The sequence below is a fragment of the Corylus avellana genome, chromosome 6 (genome assembly GCF_965113065.1).
Source record: "Corylus avellana chromosome 6, dhCorAvel1.hap1.2, whole genome shotgun sequence".
NCBI lineage: Eukaryota > Viridiplantae > Streptophyta > Magnoliopsida > Fagales > Betulaceae > Corylus > Corylus avellana.
The window spans coordinates 21,516,622-21,542,292 of NC_142495.1; the positions used below are offsets into that span (position 1 = coordinate 21,516,622).

At 36.3% G+C, this 25,671-nt stretch overlaps 2 protein-coding genes across 3 annotated transcripts; both read right to left on the reverse strand.

Annotated features, from left to right (window-relative positions):
- Positions 1 to 619: 619 nt before the first annotated feature.
- On the reverse strand, positions 620 to 16,420 carry LOC132186785 (formamidopyrimidine-DNA glycosylase). 2 transcript variants are annotated; one of them, XM_059600846.2, is made up of 10 exons: positions 16,111 to 16,420; positions 15,827 to 15,878; positions 14,771 to 14,828; positions 13,972 to 14,040; positions 13,737 to 13,862; positions 11,312 to 11,362; positions 3,830 to 3,907; positions 3,473 to 3,572; positions 1,272 to 1,306; positions 620 to 1,184 (listed from the first exon to the last, which is right to left on the reverse strand). In XM_059600846.2, exons 1-10 carry the CDS (start codon positions 16,337 to 16,339, stop codon positions 783 to 785), a joined length of 1,200 nt encoding a protein of 399 aa, XP_059456829.1. In that variant the 5' UTR covers positions 16,340 to 16,420; the 3' UTR covers positions 620 to 782. The 2 variants fall into 2 exon arrangements, with proteins under 2 accessions (XP_059456829.1, XP_059456830.1); XM_059600847.2 differs by lacking the exon at positions 3,473 to 3,572 and adding an exon at positions 3,626 to 3,725.
- On the reverse strand, positions 6,116 to 10,045 carry LOC148585016 (uncharacterized). The gene is made up of 3 exons (XM_088517223.1): positions 8,408 to 10,045; positions 7,167 to 8,341; positions 6,116 to 6,411 (listed from the first exon to the last, which is right to left on the reverse strand). The coding sequence occupies exons 1-3, from the start codon at positions 9,778 to 9,780 to the stop codon at positions 6,116 to 6,118; spliced, it is 2,844 nt and encodes a 947-aa protein (XP_088373349.1). The 5' UTR covers positions 9,781 to 10,045.
- Positions 16,421 to 25,671: the final 9,251 nt, after the last annotated feature.

Sequence of the window (25,671 nt, forward strand, 5' to 3'; positions counted from 1 at the left end):
AATTTTCTTAATTCGAGATTAAGAAAATATTTGTCTTTATCCAATTATCCGTATTTATTATTTTTTATTTATTATCTATCGTGATTTAAAGATTAATAAATATTAACATATAACATTGATTCTTTAAAAAAAAATCTATACAATAAAACATTTTAAAATAATAATTCATATTTGAAATTCTTATATAATAAAATACCTTAATAATTAATTAATTATTATTTTTAATTAAATGTTCTTATACGTCATTAAAAATTATTTTGGGCTTTCTAAGTGAAGAACCAGATTGAACCTGCACTCTTCAATAAGTAAAGGTTTAATCTTCAGGGTAGTTGCATTTGAAAAAACACTGGCAGTTCTCATCGTTGAAGGCTCTCATATGCAACTCCTAGCAAGTAGGTGCCACTATAGTCACGGCGGTAGGATAGCCAATATTGGTCTTCCCAGCCTACCTTTTTGCTTAGAAAAAAATATCCTCAGGGTATGGACCTACTATCTGGATACATTCGATGCATGGGGACATTCCCTCCGCTCTACTTTCTCCAATACATACTTGTAAAAGAACATATGTTGTATGAAGTAATGCCATGCTTCCATGTACCATATAGAAGTCCTGTGCATCCATGATAGAAGTTATGTGCATGACAAAAAGGTTAGGATTGACCAGTTCCATGAAAAAAATAGGTCAGCCTACTGACAATAGTTACAAACAAAATATTCTGGTCCTTCAGTTCTTCCAAAACATGCACTGGGGATGACAACCTTCTCAATATCTTGTTACCTACCTACTTTGCTTTCTTCTTTGCCTTCTTACTATTTTGACTGGTTTGCACCTTTCTCTTGGATGCCTTCTCTGCCTTAGAGGTTGCTTTTTTCATTTTCTTCTTTTGAACTTCATCACTATCACTATCAGCAGCAGCAGCACCGCCAATATCATTATCACCTCCCTCATCATCGTCACTATCCTCAATTTTTCTTTTCATAAGAGGCTTTTTAGTTCGACCTCTAGGCTTAGGTCCTTTCTTCAGTTCATCACTTTCAATAATTTCCTCTTCCTTGTTTGCTGGTTCATCACTGTCATCTTTCCCACCACCTTTTTTCTTTGAAGTTCTCTTTTTGGGTTCACCCACTGCTTTTGCAGCTTGGTTTCCACTTAGCTTTTGTAACTCTGGTACATATGCTGTTGTCTAAGACCCAAAAAAAAAACATTCTCATCACATGAACCGCAAATTAAAGCTATAACTATTAAAGGGTGCTGTTTGAGAATGACATACCCTGCCACCAGCATTGATGAAATCAATTTTCTTCCCTGCCATTACATGGAATTTCATAAATATTTGTAGCTCAAGATGTCTATAAAACAAATAGGATAAAATGTGCTCAAGAAATAAAATAAGAAAATGAACGATTATTCCTTGGTCCTAAATAAACCTAGTATCTTTGAACTAACATAAAGCCTATTAAAAGAATGATGTTCAACACTAGCATGTTAAAAGGTTAATATATCATTCTTTGTAAAGAAAAGTCTGAATCTTTATATGAGATGGACTACCTAGGTTCTCTAAATTAGGAAAAGGTAGGTGTAAGAATAGAAGAAAAGTTCAAATATATTACATCATAATATATCTGATATAAATTAAACACTGGGTCAAGTTCATGTTTCATAATAATCAATACCATTTAATTTCAAACATGTATACATGGATCTCAAATGAGCGCATTAGGCCAGTATTCTAGACTTAGAATCGAATCTTCAACTCATATGCCAAGGACAAACAAGTAGGTCTAGTAGGGAGTGATAATCATAGATAATCATCCAAGTAAAAAGAAAAAGAAAGAAATCCATTTTCACACTTAATTGGAGAGAGAGAGAGACGTAAACGAAAAAAAAAAAGCAACATAATCGTTACCAAACACTAGTCTAAAATACAGTGACTAAGGAAATCTTCAATCACATAGCTTCACTGTCTTCTATAGTAAAATTTTTTATGATCCCTTATCGTGCTACTTCATGAAAGTGGCATACCTTTTTTCGCTTTGTTTTTAATATCTAATAAGGTCGTTTTTTACTTTGTTTTTAATATCTAATACATAGGCCATTTTTTACATCGGCTTCAAATTGTAAATCTAAATAATCAACAGTAGCTAACTCCTTTATTGAATGAGGGCACATACCAGAAAACAATTAGGAGATGATTGGGAAACTTAAAGAAAACCCAAACCAGAAAAGGTGCATCAAACAGGCAGAAATCATCAAGAAAGTGTCGGTAAAACCTAAATTTGAAATGATTTTACTAGATGCTTTAAAGGAAATTAAAGAAATTTGTTTTTATAAGTAACTAGATGCTTCAAAGGAACTTAAAATATAAAAAACAGCTCCATGTAAGTATCATCTAGATCTAAAAGTTTCGAAGACATATCTCCAATAGCATGTTAAATAGCAAGAAACACTCATGAAAACCATTCCCTTTAATTTATTTTTTTGATTGGTAAGTTTTACACATACACATGCTCTTGGTGACATGAACCCAGGACCTCACCCTCCTCCACCTTGCTACAAAGGAAAGAAGTACCATTTGAACTAAAGCTCATTGGTACCATTTCCCTTTAATTTATAGAACAAGGAAGCAAATTTCCCACGTGAGACAAGAACTTTTAATCTCCTTCCCTTATTTTTACTGAAAGATTACTCCTCAATAATTTTTTATTCTTTTTGTCAGCGTAACCCTAAGCAACTACAATCAAGCCCTATTGCATGGCAAGACAACAGTATTATTATCAGATCCAAAAATGGAACCTTTCCTCTGTTGTGCATCCCAAATCTTCCATTAGTTTTCACAACTGAAGTTTTCAATTTTCAATTTTGCAATTTCAGTGCCACTTTCTCTTGCAGTTGACTATCGAATCCCAGTATTAAAATATGCCACTAAACAAATCAAACTGTAAACATAACTGCACCCAAATACTTTATATGCAATTTCCTTTATGAAAAGAATTGAAGCAGAAAAGAAAGTTATTGAATTAATCATAATCTGGATCCTTCAAGTTTGATATTAGTCTCAAGATATCATCAAACTGAGAAGAAATCCACAAGAGAAACAGATGAGATATGATAGAAATAGAACCTAGAGGACCACTTGCTCAAAATGAATAGCACAAAAGATTCAGAAGGAGAAATATGCTCATCATCTTGCAGTATCAAAGTGCATACTAATTAGTACCATCAATGAAAAAATATCTTCACCATGTGAAAAAAGATCTGAGGCACATGCTACAATGTGCTAGCTTAGTTTCTAAGGTTTGATTATATTATTTTCATCAAGTTAATGATGAAAGAAAGCTCTCATAATTGAAAGTTGTCAATGATTTTTATTTTGAAGATAACCAGATATGAAATATGGCAGAGGTATTGAATACCATCCAAACATGTTTCTGTAGTTCTATATGAGATATCACATAAGATCAGGAGCCAAACCATCAACAAAAGCCTTAGACTTCTTTTCGCGGGAATGAAATATCCAGTTTTTAGGAAACTGACTACTATCCGCCCCAACTTCAATTGCTTTCTCAATGACCTGTAAAATCAATTATTTTGTCAAAATGATCACATATAACAGAAGAATCTTACCATTAACTTTTCCAGGCCTTTTGCCCCATCGAAAATGAAATAACCACTCAAGAGGAAACCGACTGCAATCAGCATCAACTCTAACCGCATATTGAATAACCTACATGTATTGTCCTCTATATATTCCATGAAGAATGCATGTCCCACAAAAGAAAGGTTTCTAAATTGCGAGGAAATACTCCAAAACAAAAGACTATCACCCACCTCTTTTATGCACTTGTGTAAGTCTCTGCAGTTTTCCTTGGACAGGCTGGCAGCAACTTGCAGTGGATGAATTCTTGCCTGTGAGGAATTAAATTAGTCATTGAAGTCCAAAAATTGAATTGTAGATGAGAGAACAAAAAAAAAAATCGAAGCATGAAGAAGCCACCGAACATTTAATATTCTTTGAAACTTCACTGACCATTGATTATACATTTCTTAGGATTCCAAGAGAACAAGAAAAAGAAAGAGAATCGCAGCCTCAACCCCCATGTGACATAATTTGCCTCCCTAGGAACAAAAATTTAATCTCAAGTTGCAGTTTGGTGAAAAGAGAGCAGATCAGTGTTCAAATTATGTCAACACATCTTCATGTCTAAGGATCATCCTAGAACTATACACATAAGACTGTATCAATAAATTTTCTGTATCATCGCCCCATCCCTCTCTGTTCTGTAGAAATAAATGAGGCTTCTCATTGGCACGTCCTGACAGCCATTTCAGTTGTTGTGCTTTTCCGGCAGCTGCAGTGGTCCTAGTTGTTTGTTAGTGAATTTTGTTAGTCCTATGGGGAATTCAAGGTAGTGCTTTATTGAATCCAAATCTTTTGAGCTTGCAGCAGAGGACGGGTCTACAATGTTACAAATTCGTGAAAGGAGTCGAGGTATTGTTCGATCTATCCATTTGGGAAAAGTTAGCTTTGGTGGTTAACTTGCTTGGTTGTTAACCAACCACCTTGGAGGCCATGGTTTCCATAGGAAGGGATGAAGGATTTTTTAAGAGAACCTCCAGAGTTGGGGTCACAGCCTTCCTCGTGCAGTGTTGCTCTAATAAACATGTGCGCTACTTAGCTGTGGCAGAGTATGGTAGGGTTGGTTGGAAGGGCTTCATCGTAGTGCCGGACGAGAGATCCTTCACCCTCAATTTACACTTGGTTCTGCATTTTCTCCATTTTCTTCATGCAGTGTTGTCATCTCTGTTGTTGATCTAAAAGCCATGCCGAGTGAGGTTTTGGGAAACTCATCCGCCAGTGAATTCTAAGGTTCTGGATCCTTCCCTGCAGCTACCATCGCATGTGTAGGAAAGCTTGATGAGGTGTTTAGAACTTGCCGGCAATAGCTTGGCAGCCTTGGTTTCCCCAAACAGAATGTCATGGGGGTCGAAGTTTCAGTGGGGTATCTCGCCAATGGTTCTTCTCAGGTGTTGTCCCCAGAAAATCATTCTCGGCCACTTTCTCAATCCCACTCTTCAGATACCGCCGAGGAAGAAGTAGTGTTGGTTGCTCTTGGGTTTGGGCCACCTGATGCTGGCAATGTTGGTGATGTGTCCTGTTTTGGGAGAGTGCCTCGTTTAATCTGGCAAATAGAGGGCTTGGGTGATGTTGCTTTTGACTCAAGGTCGACAACCTCCAGTTTGGGCCCTGTGGGTGTTGAGTAAATTCCTAAGCCTTCAGAGTGGGCAAAAGTGGTGAAGGGGGGACACATATTTCTTTAGCGGACTACATGCCCTCTTCATCACTTTCATCCTCTAAGAATTCGCCAGAGGACATTGCTATTATTGATAGGGAGGAGGTAACGAACTGTCTACTTTGTTTGGGAGGGAATTGGGTTGTGCAAAAGGGAACTACCAATTTGATAGTGAGCCACTGCCTTGCCTAGATGTGGAAATCCACAATAGGTAGGAGGCCATGATCTGCACAGTGCACACCTCTGAATCCTTGTCACCCTGTTGAGTTCGGGAGAACTGATTGCTCAGAGCCGGAATATTTATACTGAGTTTTGCAAAAAGTAACAGATATCTATCGTGTTGTGGGGCATTCTTATCAAGGTTTTGAAGAGGAGCTTATGGCATTGTTGACAGTCATCAAAGCAAGTCGTTCCGTATGGATTCAGCCTCCATTTCTGAATGGGCAAATAGAGATAATAAAGAGTTAAAAAGGCTGGATTGCTCTAGTAATTATGACACTAAAGGTAGAAGTTCTAGTCGTGGATGAGGTAAGGGTAGAGGTTTCTCAGTTCTTAATGAAGCCTAAATTTTTTTATTTTTTATTTTATAATATATATATATATTTTTTATGTAAGTAATTTCAGTATCATTAATAGAGCACAGAGGGGTGCAACCCTAGTACACTGGGAATATACAAAGATGAGCCCCTAATAAGAAGAAGAATAAAATAAGTTCATGAAAACTACTAAAGTAGGAACATCCACTCGATGATGTGCCACCATCCACATATGCAACATATTAATCATATTCCTTCACAACTCAACCACCAAAAGCTCAACATCCTCAAATGTCCATGTGTTTCTCTCCCTCCAAATACACCACATTACGCACAACCAGGCCAGCCTCCAAACTTCCCTCATTAGACCACAACCAACCGAACCACCCCAGCATGTCAAGAAGTCCAACATCCATCTCGGCATAACCCACTCTATCCCAAACAATGTAATTCCACAATGCGGCTGCCACGTTGTAATGAAGCAAAAGATGATCAACGGATTCCCCACTCTTCTTGCACATACAGCACCACTCGACATAGTCCTTTGTTATCCTTGTGAGGGTTGAATGCGGGGGATAAGCACCTAAGGATAAGGAATTTGCTCAGAGATTGGAAGGCGGATGTGGTTTGCTTTCAGGAAACTAAACTAGATCATAAGTCTCTTGTAGAGTGGTTCATGGTTTATGGGGTTTCCATCATGTGGATTGTTGTTGTCTAGATTCTAGACGAGCTTCTACTGGAATTTCGCTTACGTTGGATAGGAGGGTGGTGGAGAAAATCAATGAGCATGTGGGGGAGTTTACTATTATGTGCTCATTTAGAAGGTCGAAGATCATTTTACTTGGGCTTTTACAGGTGTTTATGGCCCTAATTCTAATGGGGCTAGAAGGCTTCTCAGGGATGAATTAGCAAATTTGCTTAGTTGGTGGAATATAACATTGGTGGATTAGGGGAAACTTTAAGGTCACTCATTTCCCTAGTGAGACGTCGAGAGAGGGCCAGTTTAGTCCAACTATGACAGAATTCTCAGATTTCATTTTTTATCAGGGTCTTATAGATCTTTCTCTTGTAAGGGGACCATTCCCTTGGTAGAATAATCAAGATCTTCCTTTCTGGTCTAGAATTGATAGATTTCTCGTCTCTTCTGATTGAGAAGCCCAGTTTCCTAGTGTGCCCTAGAGGAGGTTGCCTAGACATTGCCCAGACCACTTTAGGTAAGATCATTTTTTTTTTGATAAGTAAAAGTCATTGTATAAAAAGCGCAAGGGGCGCAACCCATGTACACAGGAAGTATACAAAAAAGCCCACTACACGAGCTTTAAACTGAAAAGGACGCACATAAATCTATAAATTCCGTAAGCGTTGAAGCTTGCGAAGAAAACCCCAATATCCTCCAAGAGAAGAGAGTTTGTAGCACCCTTTGCTTCAATTCTGTATTGCCCATTTCATGATCCTCAAAGCTCCGCGCATTCCTTTCTCTCCATAAGGACCACATTACACACAAAGGAGCCATCCTCCAAATGTGCACGGCTGATCGCTTTCCCCTTTCCCCTCTCCAACTTCCCAAACATTCCTTCAAACTCCTCGGCATCACCCACGTTATACCAAATAGCTGGAGTATCATATTCCATACCTCTACAGCAACTTCACAATGCACTAAAAGGTGATCAATAGATTCTCCACTCTTCTTGCACATACAACACCATTCTGTCACAATGATGTTCTTTTTTCGTAGGTTGTCCAATGTTAAAATTTTCCCCATAACCGCCGTCCAAACGAAAAAAGCCACCCTCGGAGGAGCTTTACTCTTCCAAATAAGCTTCCACGGACCATCCACCGGGACTGGATTTAACTTCACCTTGTAGAAAGATTTCACCTCAAAAATTTTCCTCTTCGAGGGAAACCAACAAATTTTATCTACCCCACCTTGCCTTACCTGTTGTGAATACAGCAATTCGAAGAAACTTGAAACCTCCTCCAATTCCCAATCATGAACAGGTCGAGTAAATCTTACATTCCAATATATAGCTCCATTTACCCTCTCCATATTCTCTTCTACCCATACCTCCTTACCACATGCAATATTGAACAAGGCGGGAAACAAATTCTGCAGAGGTGCCTCCCCACACCACACATCCTGCCAAAACAACACACGAGACCCGGTTCCCACCTCGAATCGTACATGTTGCTTAAACTCATCCCACCCCCTTCGGATACTTTTCCACAATCCCACCCCATGTGACCCTCCTACCTCCTTGGTACACCAATCACCCCTCATCACCTCATATTTTGTCTCCACTAATTTCCTCCACCATGTATCTCTTTCATGTGCAAATCTCCACAGCCATTTACCCAATAAAGCTTGATTGAATTGTATCAAATTCTTTACTCCTAATCCCCCCGCCTCCATAGGCATGCAAATGTTGGACCAACGGACCAAATGGAATTTGAACTCATCTCCGACACCTCCCCATAGAAAGTCTCTTTGTATTTTTTCGATCCGTTTCGCCACACTCACTGGAATTTGAAACAACGATAAATAGTATGTGGGTATACTAGATAGCGTGCTCTTGATCAACGTTAATCTCCCCCCCTTGGATAGATACATTCGCTTCCACCCCGCCAATTTCGTCTCCAACTTCTCTATGACCTTATTCCATATAGAGGGGTCCTTATTATGAGCCCCCAAAGGCAGCCCCAAATATATAAATGGTATTGAATCCACACCACATCCAAGTATACTTGCCAATCCTTCTACATCTTCCACCACCCCTATAGGAGCAATCACAGACTTTGCTAAATTTATTTTCAACCCCGCAACCGCTTCAAAGCACAATAACAGACAGCGCAAATTCCGAAGTTGTTCCACCTTTGGCTCACAAAAGATAATAGTATCATCAGCAAAAAGTAGATGCGACACTTCCATTACCTCTTCAAACCGCGAACCCACCGAGAAACCAGCCATAAGCTCTCTCTCCACCATTGCCTTCATCATCCTACTAAAAGCCTCCATCACCAACACAAATAAAAGAGGGGACAAAGGATCCCCTTGTCTCACTCCCCGAGAACTACCAAAAAAATCTGCCGGTGTTCCATTAATGAGCACTGAAAATCGTACAGTAGAGACACAATGGTGAATCCATGCTCTCCACCTTTCCCCGAACCCACATCTCTCCAACATGTATAATAGAAAATCCCAGTTGACATGATCATAAGCCTTCTCCAAATCCAATTTGCAAATAAGACCCGGTTCCCCCGATCGAATCCGACTATGCACACATTCGTTCGCCATTAAAACAGAATCTAAAATTTGCCTGCCTGGTATAAAAGCATTTTGGGTTTGTGATACAAGCTTCCCCATTACGGAGTTCATCCGGCTAACCAACACCTTTGAGATTATTTTATACACTCCGCTTACCAGGCTAATAGGTCGAAAATCCTTTATGTCCACCGCCCCAGCTTTCTTTGGGATAAGTGCCACAAAAGTAGCATTAATGCTCTTCTCGAATTTACCACTATCATGGAATTCCTTGAAGACTGCCATCAAATCCTCCTTAAGGACCTTCCAACATTTCTGATAGAACGCCATAGTAAAACCATCCGGTCCAGGTGCCTTATCACCCTGCAAATTCCTCACCACCACCCAAATCTCCTCTTCCTCAAAATCTCTCTCCAGCCACATTCTCTCCCCTTCCTCAATAGAGTTAATATGTTCCATCAGAGGATCTAATAATGAGGTTGGTCTCGCCTGACACTGCTCAGAATATAACGCTTTATAAAAATGTACAATGTGCTCCTGTATAGCTACCGGATCCTCGGTCCTTCTCCCACCCACCATCATTGCCGCAACCGTGTTATTTCTCTTGTGTGAGTTTGCCAACCTATGAAAGAACTTCGTATTCCGATCGCCCTCTTTTAGCCACAATGCTCTAGATTTCTGCCTCCAACTCATTTCTTCGTGTAAGAGTGTCTTCTCTAAGTTTTGAGAGCATTCATCTCGCCGAATCGTCTCCTCTTCCGTTAATTCTCTACTTTCTATTATTCTGTCCAGCCCACCCAAAGCCTCCTCCAACTCCTTTTTACGTTTGCCTATGTCGCCGAAAATCTCCACATTCCATTTTTTGAGGTCCCCTTTCAAAGCTTTCAGCTTGCGGGCCAGCACATAACTAGGATTACCTTCGAAGGAATAGGAATTCCACCAATTCTGTACCTGCTCCACGAACCCCTCCGCTTGTAACCACATGTTTTCGAACCTGAATGGTATCCGACCCCTTCTTCCAGCTCCACACTCCAATATCACTGGAAAGTGGTCTGATAATACTCTAGGCAATCTTTTTTGGCATACATCTGGATAGTGTTCCTCCCATTCTGTAGAGATCAAAAATCTATCAAGTCTGGACCCTGCACGCCTATTAGACCATGTGATCCGCCCTCCTACCATTGGAAGGTCGATAAGCCCATGCTCGAAGATGAAATCAACGAAATCGGTCATTGCTTGTGTTTGTCTTGTAGCCCGTAATCTTTCTCCAGGATTACGCACGATATTAAAATCCCCTCCCACACACCAAGGTCGATCCCACACATTCATTACACCTCCCAGTTCATCCCAAAAATTGCTTCGGATGCTAGCATCAGTTGGTCCATACACACCCGCAAAAGCCCATTCAAAATTTTCCGTGACACTTCTGAAGACACAGGCTACTACAAAATGCCCTACACATTCATTTTATAGTGTCTTAATTATCCATGTTTGCAATCATTTCCCTCAGAGTATTTGGAGTAAGGCCCTCTTAAGAGTGGCTTTCTTTACTTGGTCAACCATTTTAGGTAAGATCCTCACTTTGGACAACTTCAAAAAATAGCAAATCATTGCGGTAGATTGGCATTGCATGTGCAAGAACAATGGAAAAACTGTTGACCACCTATTACTTCATTGCAAAATAGCTAGTGCCTTACGGAACTCTATCTTGGGCTTCTTTGATTTAGCGTGGGTCATGCCCCATTGAGTGATATATCTTTCGCTTATTGGAGAGGGCAGTGTGGTAGTCCTCAAAGTGAAATTGTTTGGAAGATGATCCCGCCTTGCTTGATGTGGTGTATCTAGAGAAAAAAAAATGAGAAGCTTTAAAGATAGTGAAAGGATGGTGGTGGAATTAAAGGCCTTCTTCTTCAACACTCCAAACCAATGGATGGTTGCCCATGAGTGTTCTCATATTTCTAGTTTTCATGACTTTTTTATTAGGTGTTTCTCTTGTATACTTCCTATGTACCTGAGTGCCCCTTTGTGTTTTTAATGAAATTCATTTACTCATAAGAAAAACTATATACATCAATCTGGAGAAAATTATGAAGAAATAACAAACTCAAAAGCATAAATGAAATATGTCACAATGAGTTCCCAAACTAAAGTCACCAAAATCAGAAGCAAAAATATTTATTGAAAATAAAATTTAATTGATGTTCGATATAAAGGGCAGACTGACTTGGTATAGCACTTCATCCGCGATCCAATTGCCAATACCTGCAATGTAGCTCTGCAAAGATTTACAAAATGAGAAAATAAAAATTAATAAGTATACAAAATGAAGTAATGATCATTCAAAAAAACACTTGCATGTGGAACTAGATAAGTCATTCTAATTTTTGCTACTTCGCTGCATAGTTTGTACACAAGGATCTCAAGATCATCAAGGAAAAATAATAGAGATAATTCTAATGCACTTAGGTCTGACAAAACTAATTTTCTAGAAAAACAAAATGGACCCTGAAAATTACAAAAGTCAATTAACAAAGAATCATTTTAGGCTGCTTACCCTGCTTATGGATTTAGAATTTCTTTGCTTTCTTCCTTTTTATCTTTTTAATTATGATTATTTCTCGTGGCTTTTGAAGACTCCTTGTTGAACAACTACTTATTTCTTTCAAAAAATCAATCCCTTTCAGTGACTAATTGATTCAATGGTAGTTCAATTAGGATGTGTTTACGTGCTAATATTTCAGCTTGTCCCTCAGATAAAGCCTCCCCAAATTTAGCAAGAAGCTGGTAGTATTTCACTTTTCCAGCATTAAAGTAGGTGTCTGCATCTCGACTCAACAAAGACTGAACCCAACTATTGGTTCAGCTATACAGATCTCATAATGTCATTCCACTCTTTTAGGGAAAATTTTCCATCACTCAGAACATAAAGTCACACTACTTCAGGGGATGTCAACTATGAATTAGCTCAACTGGTAAAATCTCGCCATACCATGGATCTAGGATCAAATTCTACCTACAACAAGGGGGTGGGGGTGGGGGTGGGGGTAGCGGTGGGGAGGGGGAGAAAGGTCAGAATACATCTTACACCCGTCTTTCGCCTTCCCCATAAATGAAGCCTTCATTTAAACTACATTGCTTGTCTCACATTGAACTGATTGATCTTCAGTGCAAACAATTAAAATAAAAAGATTAATTCTTCTCGATCTTCTACTTTGTCCTTGAATAAATCTACAAGATCCAGAGTTTAATGTTGTTTTATGAAGCTTATCAACTAGGATTGGCTTACCTACACCATTTTAAAGTCATTGAAATTGAGTCTTAGAAGTGCAAGGAGGTTCAACATAGAGAATGATCTCACTACCTTGTAAGGCATGTTTGAAAATATGGACAGGTTAAATATATAGATCCAAGAAAGTGATGAACATAGATCTCAGACTCTCAGAAGCTCTAAGTGCCAAGCTCATCGAGAGCGTCTCATTGGAATATAAAAAGCAAACACCAAAGTACGAATGCTGATCCAAAAAGTGATGACTTCAAATAAAGAATGTAAGAAGATTCTGGAAACGAGCAATTTGGGGGAACACTTTTGCATCTTAATCACTTTAAAACAAACTATTTTGTGGCTTCTCAAGTTATCAGAACCTAGAATCTAGGCCATGTTTCAAATATTGGAAAGCCACAGGAAATACACAGGGCAAGCAACATCAAGTACATAACAGATTCTTCCATTCTAACCAGTTTGATCCATCAAGCATAAAAGGGAATCAAATAATTAAGTTATGCATATCTGGCTATAGAAAGGGACAACCAAGATTCCAATTAGGCACCATGTGTATATATAGCAGAATATGCGGTGTACACATGTGGTGTTGCAATTTTAGTCACGAATCCTTAATTCTAAACCATCTTTCTCACCATCCATATGTTAGCTCTCAGTTACTTCACATAAGTCATAACACCCTATGCAAGCATGAAACTTCACACAAATTATAGTAGTATATGCCAATGCATCCAAGAACATAATTCAGCACGACATTTTGTTCACATTTCACATTAGATACAAATAGGCCTAGGCAAATTCACCGCCTACGAACTTTCGACCGCCTACTGACCGATAGCCAACTGACTTCTACTGACACCGATTAACCAATGGGCGGTAGGCGAAACATTTTTTTTATTTTCTTTTGACAAATTCGGTTCGGTAGGCGAAATAAAATTTGTTAATCGAACTGACTTTACCGACCGACTTCACCGATAATTTTCAATTTTTTCACATACCGACCGACTCTACCAAACCGACTTTACCGACCACCTATCGGTGTCGGGACAAAAATTTGGCGGAATAAGTCGGTGAAATTTCCGACTTTACCAACATTTTGGCGAAACAAAAATTTTTCTACCGACACCGACCAACTTTAACCGACGCCCAGCCCTAGATACAGATAATTTTAAAGATGAAAAACAATTTGCATACATCTAACTATATTTAGAGAAAATAGAAGAGAACACAATGCTAAATACCTAAATCTGATGTTCCAAAGCAAGCATGATACAGAAATCACATAAATTTATTTAATAACCATTAAGCAGAGATTTCTTAGCAGTATAGTCTTAGGAACAGCAAGAGAAGTGAGCAAAACAGCTTTAACCTGGTCAAGTAATAAAGCCTTAATTGCAATTTTCTTCTTGCTCAAGGATTCAATAAATTCATCAATTGTCATAGGCTCCAAAAGTGCGTCAGGTCCAAGCTCAGATATGGGGGGTACTGCAGCTGGCTGTATTAACAAAACCATTGGCAATATAAAATGTCTACTTCGTGTGATAATAAAAATACAAAAACACCAGTGGAAATTTCAAGCTCATTAGCAAGTGATGTTATGATACATCTTTGAGTAAGCGGACTTTAGCAAATCGCCTCTTGTCAGTGAAGGACAGCTCCAAACCATCATCTAGCTGCACAAGGACATTCAATGAGAATTTACAATCCTAATTAAGTGTTCAAATAGATCCCAAAGTGAAAAAAGTGCCTTCGTATTTTTTTTTTTTAAGTAATTTAATCTCATTATAAAGTGCAGAGGGGCCTTCTCATCACTTTTATGTGTAGATATGGAAATATCAAATCAAATTGAAAGTCAATAAACAAAAAATAAATCATTCCATAAATTATTACAAAATGGAGTGTAAATGCCACATGTGGGAACCAAACAATACAAATGCCCACCCACTCCAATACTAAGCACAAGGAGAATACAACTAGATGGAACAAATCTAATTATCTGCTCCATGAGACCTTTTGCATCTTCTTAGATCTAATTACATTGAGACCAAGAGATATTTACAACTAACTAATAAGGGACTTTTGGAACTTCATTATTATAAAAAAAATAAAAAAAGAAAAAAAGAAAAGAAAAAAAGAAAAAGATGTAACCAGATTAATGAAAAACTTGAGAATAGACGAATATGCATAAATATGTGATTCCTTATTAATTAAAAAAACACAGTTCAGCTGACATTAATTCTACAAACTTGTACATAAATGACCTGAACCACACTAGATCCCATGTAGAGTACAATAATTCTCAAAATCGCAATGATGTATGACCCCATATTATTAATTTAATAAAGAAAAACACGAGGATACAAGCATAAATATTCCCATACATTGAAGGAGCAAAATTCTTACTTCTATAAAAAACTTTGAGTATTTGGATGGCCATTCATCAGTGTCATTTACAGCAGACCTGTGCAAACACTCCGTTATTACATTTAACAACTGGAAATTATCATACAAATGGCGATCATTAAACAGGCGTCTATCTGGAACAATTAACAATATGAGATAGTTATCATAATAAACACAGATGAAATTTGAGACCAACGTTGTGAGAAATTGTCTATTTACAGGAAAATTTCAGATTTGGCAGAACTAATAAATTGGGACACAATAGGTGTGCTTCACTAGTAGACTAAGTTCAATGCTCCTGAAAAACTCTTGTAACTCATTAAATCATATAATTACCTGTTTCACTTTTATACTTCACAAAATCAGTAGAGCTTTCCTTAATCACACGAGATTTTCCTTTCTTTTTTTGTTTTTCCTTTTCAGGCTTACTTAGGAAGCAGTACCATGGATTTGGTAAGCATGCTTCGCTATTATTTGCCAGAGAAGTTTCTCTAGTCACTTAAAAGAACTTCACCGCAAGAAAATATTTCCAAAAGAAAGATTTTCAGCTTCAGCCCTGAAAAGTTCAAGACTCTAAAAATGCCACAAAAATTTCGTGTTGTTTTGAACATGAAACTTTACAAACTCTAGATTTATAAGCTGGAATTTGGCATTTAAGAGACGCATGTTATGCATGTAACAAGCTATACTTTAAAAATACAAATATCCATACAATTACATGATTTCTCTCCTTTATGGAGAAACATTGGAAAAGCCAGGGTCTTTTTCTTTCCAAGAAAATATGCATAACTAATAAAAACTACTATCAACTAATTTTTGATACTCTGCATGAAATCCCCTACTCCTTTTAATCTATTTAAATAAGTCACTAAGTTCAAAGTTAAAATGTGACAAACATGCCTTGAACAGTTCCTATATTAAGAAATTAATGGAACTATTATATTATAGCCCTTAATGGGGTCAACTAAAACCATCTAAGAATACTAACTAGAACAGCTTCTATATCATAATGTTATCAGAAAAATTGTGTACAATGTATTTTCAACGATGCCTCACCTCTTGTATTTTGTAACTGCAACACCCTTAATATATATAGCACCCGCCATGCCTGAAACAAATAAGACCACACAGGTCATGGACCTCACATTTCAATTACACGGTCATATTCGTACAATCAAGGGAAACTTGGAGAAACAGATAACACATATTAGTTTATTATGATTCTCTCAAAAAAAAAAAAAAACCATTCTTTTCAATACAACACAAACCAAACACGCCCTAAAAAAGAAAAACAAGGTTCTTCTCTGTGATTTTTTTAGGGTTCCTGAAGAGCACTGTACCGAATTGGAAGGAAGGGAAGGGAGGGGAATCGAGCTGGAGCCAGAGGTTCTTGCCCTTGCGGCGGGCTGAAATTACGGTCTTGCCCAGGAGAACGGCCTCGAAGTCCGAGGGCGAGACTCCGTCGATGACTTTGGTGTCGTTTGCTATGATCGCCTTCTTTATCTTTTTCCCCACGCAGTGCTCCTCCACGGCCCGCCTCGCCGCCTCCACCTCCGGAAGCTCCGGCATTCTGCTTCGTCGCACGGACTGCTATGGAGCTTTCGCGCGCTTTTTCAGACTGAGTGAGAGTGGCGCGTGCGTTTTCTGACCTTTTGCTTGTCATGTTGAGAATTGAAAAATGTATACAATAAATATTTTAAAATTATTTTGAAAATTTTTATACAATAAAATGGCTTTAAAAATTCTATTGGTTTTTGTTTCTTTTTAAGAGTAAGCAAATGTTTATCTAAATTTTAGTTAAAGAATATTTTTTTAAAATTTTTGCTATTAAATTTTTTAAAATTCATATAACATTTTAGTCATGCAATTTTACTATTTCACTTAAACTGATTTTTAGGCACTACTATTGGGATGGAAGTATTATTTTGCATCTTTAATGAGAGGTTGACACATTATTTAAAAATACTAAATACAATATATATGAGAGCACAGGATCTTATGGAAAAAAATAAATAAATAATCAATAAAAAGGCTCTACCACCTCTTCAACCTAATGCCATTGTCGGGTTCCGCCCAACACCACCGCACCGCCCAAGCTTCAGCCCACCACGAAGCACAAACTTAACGCGCGGATGAGAAGGAGAGATGGAGAGGCCATGGCGGATCGACTCAGGATGGCAACGATGGCCAAACGGTGGCCATATCGGCACATATCTAGCTAAACAGTAGCCAAACTGGCACAGATCTTGCTAGACGGTGGTCAAACCGATGCAAATCTGCTCAAACGGATGCAAATTTGCTCAAACGATGGCCAAACCGATGCAAATCTGGCCAGATAGTGGATGGCAACGTGACGAGCCCCTCCCAATCCTCCAATCGGTCTATGGTGGTGGCTTTAGGTTGAAGATCTAATAGCATTAGGCGATGGTTTTGGGCAGAGGAGAGGCGGTGTTTCTTTTGTTACATTACGGTTTTTTTTTCCTCACAAGATCTGTTGTTCTCATGTTTATTGTATTTTGTTTTCTTAGCTGATGTATCACTTTTTTAGAGGATGCTGTAAAAGATGGGCTTTACATAGATCTGGCTTACGTAGTTTTCACTACTGCATGTAAGCTGTTAAAAGAATAAAAAATAAATCAACCAAGCGTCGTCGTTTTTAGTGGTTCTTCACCAAAGTTTTTTAATTTCCTTCTCTCTCCCTCTCGCACGGTGCTCACAAGATTGGGGCGCACACCTCTTTGGCCTTATATCGTCTACTCTTAATCTCCATTACACTAAAAAAAAAATTCTCCATTATTCAACGGTTTCACCCCTTGTACTTGCCTAGATCTCTCTCTAAACCTCAATCATATGGCATTCAGGCCTGAGGTGTCGAGATTTTTTCAATGTTTGAAAGGCTGGTGAGGAACAGAGACCCGTCTCCGTTCATAGTTCAGACCCTTCATCCTGGGCTTCGTTGGCCTAAGAAGAGACCCACAACCAGAGGACATCCTAGATCAAGAACCTAGAAACGCACATATATGACATGGGTAAATCAAATGTTAAGCTTGTCGATCATGGAGGCCAGCAATTGATATCAGTTTTTAAATTTATTTTTCTACTTTTAACTGAAATTATTCATGTCAATTTGTTGAAGTGGTAAGAAATATACACAAGTGGTTGGGGAATCATGGGTCTTGCCCTGTTTGCAGGTAGTGGAATGATTTGGAATTATGCATTGTATGAAAGAGAAGGAAATGTAGAAAATGTCACCATTAAAATGACAACGCTTGGTTAAATTTTTTTTTTGATTAAATTCGTGCCATTAGTTGGTTTAACAGCGTAACTACCGCATGTGGACAGATCCGGCTTTACACCACATCCTGACAAAAGATATTCTCTTTTCACTATTTCCAAACATGAGAGAGAATTCGATTGATTTTTTATGCTCAGCAAATTTGTTAACTATTGTAGCAGCTAGTCAAATCCTAGTTAAAATCACTAGCTACATCAGGCTTTTCAAGCTATATATTCACTTTTACTATTTAATTTAAATATTTTTTTATTGTCCTTTTAATCATTCTCCAACATTTATATATTTGAAAATTTGTATTTTTTCTAATGATCATATTTTAAAAAAATTGATATTTTCCTAATGGTCATATTTTTCAAAATTTATCTTTTTCTTAACGCCATATTTTCAAAACTTGTCTTTTCTTAACGTGGAGCTAGAATGAAGTATTTTTTGTGCGTTTGGGGAGATAATGAAAGGAAGAGAAGAGGAAAGAAGAAATTGCAAATAAATAAATAAATAATAATAATAATAATAAGGGTTAAATACCTTATTCACACATGTAGTTTAATTTCTTTATTTTTTGACCTTTAGGGTTTACTATTTATAACAAGATATCTCTCTGATTTGCCTAAAGACGGATATGGTCCTTTTGTCAAAATTCCGTCTAAAATTTGATGAAATGTCGCGACAATACCAATCACAATTTCACACATGTCCATATAATTAATTAATTAAAAAATAATTTTTAAAAAAATTAAAAACATTACAAATTTATATTTAATAAATTTAAAAAAAATAATAATAAAAAAAATTGAGAGTGGCCGAAGCCACCCCATTTGGCCATCCAGCCACCCCAATGGCATTCCGGCAAATTGAAGAAAAAAAAATTCAATTGGCCCTTAGGGGTGATCAAATCACCCCCATGGCCAAAGGGGGTGGCTAGATGGCCAAAGGACCCAAATTTTTATTTATTTATTTTTAAAAAAATTAATTAAATATAAATTTTTAATGTTTTTAATTTTAATTTTTTTTAATTAATTAATTAATTAATTATATAAGCACGTGTCAAACCGTGATTGGTGTTGGCGTTGTTCTGTCAAATTTTGGACGAAATTTTGATAGAGGGACCATCTCCGTCTTTAGACAAACTAGAGAGATCTCTTGTGATAAAAAGTAAACCCTAAGAGTCAAAAAAATAAAGAAGTTAAACCACATGGGTGAATAATATATTTAACCCTTTTTATCATGAGAGGGAGAGAATTTATTTTTTACGGTTAATAACTTTTTTAATACCTAGGTTTATAGTTTTTTATTTTTTTCTCCTTAAGTTTCTAAAACAATCACAAATTATACCTAACGTATGGGAAAAGACTAAGTTGATACCTCCGTTAGGTTCCGTTAGCCTCCATCACACGTGTCACCATATAAACATGCCACGTGTCCTAAATTAAAAATAAATAATAATAATAACAATAATAACTAAATCTTTAAAAAAAAAAAAAAAAACAGAAATCCACAGGTGGCCATTTTGGTCATTGTAGGTGCTTGAGCCACCCTAAGGCCAAACAGATTGGGGATAATGAACCATCCCAAAGGGCCCTTATATTAAGAGACTACGAAAGATTTGCATTAGCAGCAAAAAAAAATACAACTAAAAATATATTAATGGAGCCATGTATGTAGTAACATGTTGAACAAGCCAGATCGATTATGTGGTCCAATATCTTATATATGTTCATTAATTTGAGGAAACACAGTTAATTGAGAGTGGGCATGATGCATGATGGATCATGGAGGGTGGGGATTTGTTAATTGTGGTGAGTCAATGATGAGTTAAGGGGGGCATGCAAGTTCTTTGGTCATTGTAGGTGGTTAAGCCACCCTAAGGCCAGATTGGGGATAATGAACCATCACAAAGGGCCCTTATATTAAGAGACTATGAAAGATTTGTATTAGCAGCAAAAAAATACAACTAAAAATATATTGATGGAGCCATGTAGTAACATGTTGAATAAGCCAGATCGATTATGTGGTCCAATATCTTATATATGTTCATTAATTTGAGGAAACACAGTTAATTGAGAGTGGGCATGATGCGTGATGGATCATGGACGGTGGGGATTTGTTAATTGTAGTGAGTCAATGATGAGTTATGGGGGGCATGAGTCAATGATGAGTTGTGTGCGGGCACGTTAGAAAGCTGGAATTTGGGGATGCAAATTAAGGATCCCATCGTCATGCCTTCCTCTCCTCACGTACCGTGTACGGCTGTCCCCACGTTGCCAGCCAGATTCCATACAGATGCCGGACTCACCAACACAAGTTAAACCAATTCAAAGTTGTTGTTTCATTCCTTTGCTTTCACTAACCATCCCCCCCCCCCCCCCCCCCCCCCCACTTTTTTTTTCCTCTTTTTCCTTTCGTTTTTAAAAGCAAAAAAACAAAAAAAAAAAGTGTGACCATAGTAACTCATTCGTCTGACTCAGTCCCATCAGTCAAACTCATGTCCTAATATATATCTAACCACATAATGATTATCTTTAAGTCACTGAACTATCACCCTTAATGTTTTTTTATGGACCCTTTTACTTATTATAAATGTTACATATATTTTTAAGTATTTACTCTTAAGTGTCTATCCTTTAATGTGACCGTAAAAATTATTATTAAATTTTGAATTAGACATGGCATTTCTCATTACATTTTTTTTTTTTTTTTTTTTTGACATGCATTTCTCATTACTTATTATTAATGTTGTTCCATTCCAAGGTTAAGGTCGAGGCAATTGCCCACCGAATCAAGGTTGTCAATTATACCTTTCACCAACCAATCCCTTTGAGGAGACTTGACATTTTTCTAATTTTTTTTTTATTATTATATGTTGTAATTATCTTTATTGTTCCAAGGGTAAGGTTGAGGCAGAGCGCTAGTGTCTGTCTCATAGTAGTATTAACACTTTTTTTTATAACTTTTTTACTTTTTTAAACGATAGAATTCATTCTTTTTATAATTATTTTTATAGTAAATTGATGAATCTATCGTTAAATTTATCAAAGGTTCACACGAGTTCATAAATTTAATGATTGATATATTTAATTTGTACTTTACGTGAATCTTCATCTTCTTAAATATAGGAAAAATTTCAAAAAAATCACAAAAAGTCACATGCAACAATTTTTCTATTGCTTCTTTAAACATTGAAAATAGTACAGTGCTAATACTACTAAATGCATTGGGAATCACTTTAGCTTTCCAATAGCTTCCCTATCTATTATTTTAACACTAAATATTTATTTCTCCTCTCTTCTTTTTGCCTTTATTGGGATTGTGTTGAAATTTTATAAAAAATATGAGAGTAGGTAAAAAAAAAAATTGTATTTTATAAAGAAATTATATTTTAATAGTATAGTAAAGTAAATTTAGATTAAGAAGAAAAAATAGTTTTGTTCTCTAATTTATTTATTTATTTATTTTAAATAAACTGCTGCAACTATTCTTACAAATTAATTATTTAAAGTGTAAAAGAAATATGATTATATATATATATATATATATAAACACTATTGAAAATGCCCCAATGATTTCTATGGCCCCATAGTGGTAGATGAGTATTTTGTTCCATCATTTTTTGAGGAACGTAATGTCTTTGTCTGGTAGATGGAGACAGATTCCATTTCCTGTCGATTTCGACAGTGATAACATGTTCGTGTGGTTGGTGCCCCCATTTCTCCTACCATGATTGTTTTAAAATTTCAAAAGGTCTTATTTAAAAAATAATAAATTTAAAATATTCGATTTAAAAATATAATTAAATTTTTGATAAAATTACAATTTAATTTTTAAAATATAATTTTACTGGACTCTATATGGATGTCTAAATCACCAACAACTTTGATTGAATTTGTTTTGGGCTAATCATTCATGCTTTTGTCCACATTTCCTATATATAAAAAATTTGCGGGCCCTTGTTGGCTATTTTGTCTTGTTTGAGAAACTTTTTGAAAAAAGTTCATCGCTGCACTAATAAATTACCTACTTTCCGTTGACTCGAGGAATATGCAAATAGAATTGAAGTACTTAAATCAATGGACTTTCCTAATAAATGGAAGTAATATTAGAAATTATATTTTTAATTTTTTTTTTTATCTTTTTATAGTTAATATGGCTTTTAAAATTATTATTAGATCAAAATTCAAGTATGGTTCATCTAAAATTTAATGGTGATTTTAAAAGCCACATCAGCTTTAGGAAAATAAAAAAATGGTCCCTACCATTATTCTTCTTTTAAATCAGTTTAGAAGAAATATCTTACAACTTATTTAAAATAGTGTCTATAAATATTTAAAACGTTAGTCTAAGTTAGTAAACTGCAATTAATGAATTTAAGAATTTAATGTGTGTTTTAAATATTTATAGACACTTTGCACTATTTTAAATGTGTTGGAGGATATTTCCTCCACATTGATTTGAAGGAAATTTATGTCCCTAAGAGCGAGCATTCACAATGAAAGAGGCAAATTTTTATGCAAAATGGCTCATCAAAACTCACTTTTATCTAATTTAGCTAATGAATTTTTAAATACATCTTCATCCGATTAGCTATATTTCTATCTATTATATTAAAATAATATTTATTTTTAATTTTTTTTTATTAATTTTAATTCAAAAAACCATTTTCATGGAAAAAAAAAACACCAAAAACAACCAATCACCCCCTTGAAACGTGGGAAAATGTTTAAGAAAAAGAGAAAACAGGTTAGAAAAACAATAAAAAGTAAAATCACTCCCTTAAAAAGTGCTGCTACATTTAGCTTTTCTTTTGACTAATCCAATGTAGGAGAGTTTTTACAAATTTGAAGAATTATTTTAGATAAAAGTAACATTTGGCTCTTCCATTATGAATGCTCTAATAAATTATCCCTTGAAGTTAAAAACTTACAATCAATTTATTGTTCCACTTCAAATGTTTTGTCTTTGTCTCAGAATTTTTTTTTTCTTTTCATTACAAATAAGTGAAAAGAAAGATAAATAGAAAAAGTGATAAATCATATTTCATTATTTGGCACTATTTTAAATGAAATATCATAGAAAAAAGTCTTATTATTTCAAATGATTTATCACTTCTTCTTTTTTTGTGTTTTTTTTTTTTATTTTTTTTTTATAGACAATTAATTGTTCATGTTTGTATACACTTAATACTATTTTAAATGAACTTTTCATTTGAATACTCCTTTGAAAAGTCTTCAAAGTGCATAAATTTTGATTATTTGGATTGTGCATTAGATATAATTTCATCTCAATGAGTTTTTAATATCCTCCATTTTTTTGTTCACATCATATTTCATTACAAATCACTCTTTATAACTTTTCATTTTTCTCTTCATTTTTTCCTTTTAAGTCTTATTATTTCAGGTTCCTGAATTAAGTCATAATTTATTCTATATCTAATAAGTGATAGAAAACAGTTTTAAAATAAATTTTACAAATAGAAAAAAGTGCTCTAATTGACATAGTAAATTATACAAAAAGACTTGATTCTTCTCGAAATGTATGTATTACTTAAAAAATTTATTAATGTTACAGTTGTTTATGCATAAATAATTTTTTTAGAATTAAATTGATAATATCAAATTTTAAATTGACAATGTCACAAGAAAGATAAATGAATTGGCCATATTATCAATTGAAAATGAGATGTTAGAATAACTTAAATATAAAAACTTATTTAGAAATTTTGTATCTCGAAAAGCGAGAATAATGATTTTTAAATTAAAAAAAGTATAACATGATTAATATTTAAATATAAAATAGGCCTCACTTAAACTTGTCGCCTTAGGCGTCAAGATCCATTGAGCCGTCCCTGGATATGGATATTATAGCTTTTAATATAAATTTTTGGGTAAACATCTTATAAATCCCTGCGTTAACGTGCTAAAATAGAAAACTCCCTAATTTTTTTTTTTTTTTTTTTGTCCAAATTTTTACTTACTGGCTTAATCGAAAAGGCAAATTAACCCCTACCATTACATTTTTTCCTAAATATTTAACGCTCGTCAATCCCAACTAAACTCACTGTTTTGACATATAAGCATATTAATTTTTTATTACTTTAATTTAAAAATTAAATCTAAAAAAAATAAAAAATTGAAGGGTTGGCCAGAAAGCCACCCTTAACCTATGGGGTGGCTTGCGGCTAGGGCCGGCAATTTGGACACAACCTGCGAATCCGACACGAATACGACACGAAGTTAGCAGGTAATGGGTTTGGACTTATCGGGTTCGGGTCTTAATCGGGTAGACCCAAATAAATTCGTGTCTGGCGGGTCGACCCGCCAGACACGTTTAAGTTAACGGGTATGGCGGGTCTCGGGTGACCCGCAAGACACATTTAAGTTAACGGGTATGGCGGGTCTCGGGTGACCCGCCAGACCCGTTAACTTATTTAATTTTTTTTTTTAAAAAAAAAAACCCCACCCCAAGCGTAAGCCCAACCCGCAAGTGCAACCCGGTAAGAACTAAGAACTAAGAATAAGTGAATAACAACTAACAAGTGAAAGTGTGAAACAGTGAAAGTGAAACCCTAAAATCAAAATTTCCTAATTCCTAAACAGCTAAACACGATTACTCCCTCTCAGACACTCACCTCAGTTGCTCACCCTCACAGTCACGGCCTCACGAGCCCACTACCCCACCAATCACCAGCCGCCAGCCCCCCCCCCCCCCACCCCCCACCAGCGACGCCTCTCTCTCCTCTCTCCCTCTCGGCTCTATCTCCCTCGAACCCTCTCTCATCTAAAAACCCCTGCTTCCACCAGCTCCCCCCACCCAAACCGGCGATCGGTCACCACTCACCGGACTGTATCTCCTCTCTCCCTCTCCGGCTGTCCCTCTCCTTCTCGGCTCTATCTCCCTCTCTCACGGTCACTCTTTCAGTTTCAGTTTTTCTCCGTTAGCACTTAGCCCGACTCAGTCGCACCTCTCTGTCTCCGACTCCACTCTGTCTCTGACCCTCCGGTATGGCGGTATGTCTTTGATTCACTTGAAAATATTTGTGCTTATATGTTTAATCCTACTCTCTTCTTCTTGTCTTTGCTATTATGCTGGCAGTGAAAGTGAATGTTCCCTTTTGTAGTTCTTTACATTTTCCTTTTTTTTTTTTTTTTTTTTTTTTTTTTTCAAGGGGGAATTTATTAAAGAAAAAGGAAGAAAATTGTTACAGTAATTCTATTTTACATTAATATAACAAAAACACTTAAAATCTTAGAGAAGGGAGATGGAAAGAATGCCTAAGGGTGGAGAACATCCATGCTTCTTTGTATTTTGGTCCTTCTTGCACATTCTTTCCATTTAATTTTCGATTCTATTTAATTCCTTGTAGATCTAATGCTCAAGCAACTCAACAAAAGAAGCATGTTGGTTGCTCAAATGGCTTTTCTACATATTTTTTCGGGTCGGGCCTGGTCGAATTACCTGTTTAACGCATAGGTCGTGTTTACCCAATCTTACCTGGTAATGTTAAACGGGTCGTGTCGGGTTACCTGGGTATTTTCCATGTCATAATCGTGTCAAACCCGTTAACCCGATTAGCTAAACGGGTCGTGTTCATGTTTTGGGTAATCGGGTCGCG

Excerpts from the sequence above, each read along its gene's own strand:
- LOC148585016 (XM_088517223.1), bottom strand. The coding sequence starts at position 9,780 with ATGAGTTGGAGGCAGAAATCTAGAGCATTGTGGCTAAAAGAGGGCGAT. Across the intron at positions 8,342-8,407 it reads TCCAAGGGGGGGAGATTAAC|TGTGGCGAAACGGATCGAAA; the intron begins GTTGATCAAGAG and ends AATTCCAGTGAG. Across the intron at positions 6,412-7,166 it reads TACGGAATTTATAGATTTAT|GTGCTTATCCCCCGCATTCA; the intron begins GTGCGTCCTTTT and ends CCTTATCCTTAG.
- LOC132186785 (XM_059600846.2), bottom strand. The coding sequence starts at position 16,339 with ATGCCGGAGCTTCCGGAGGTGGAGGCGGCGAGGCGGGCCGTGGAGGAG. Across the intron at positions 13,863-13,971 it reads AAGTCCGCTTACTCAAAGAT|CCAGCTGCAGTACCCCCCAT; the intron begins GTATCATAACAT and ends TTGTTAATACAG. Across the intron at positions 1,307-3,472 it reads GTCTAAGGCTTTTGTTGATG|GGAAGAAAATTGATTTCATC; the intron begins GTTTGGCTCCTG and ends ATGTAATGGCAG.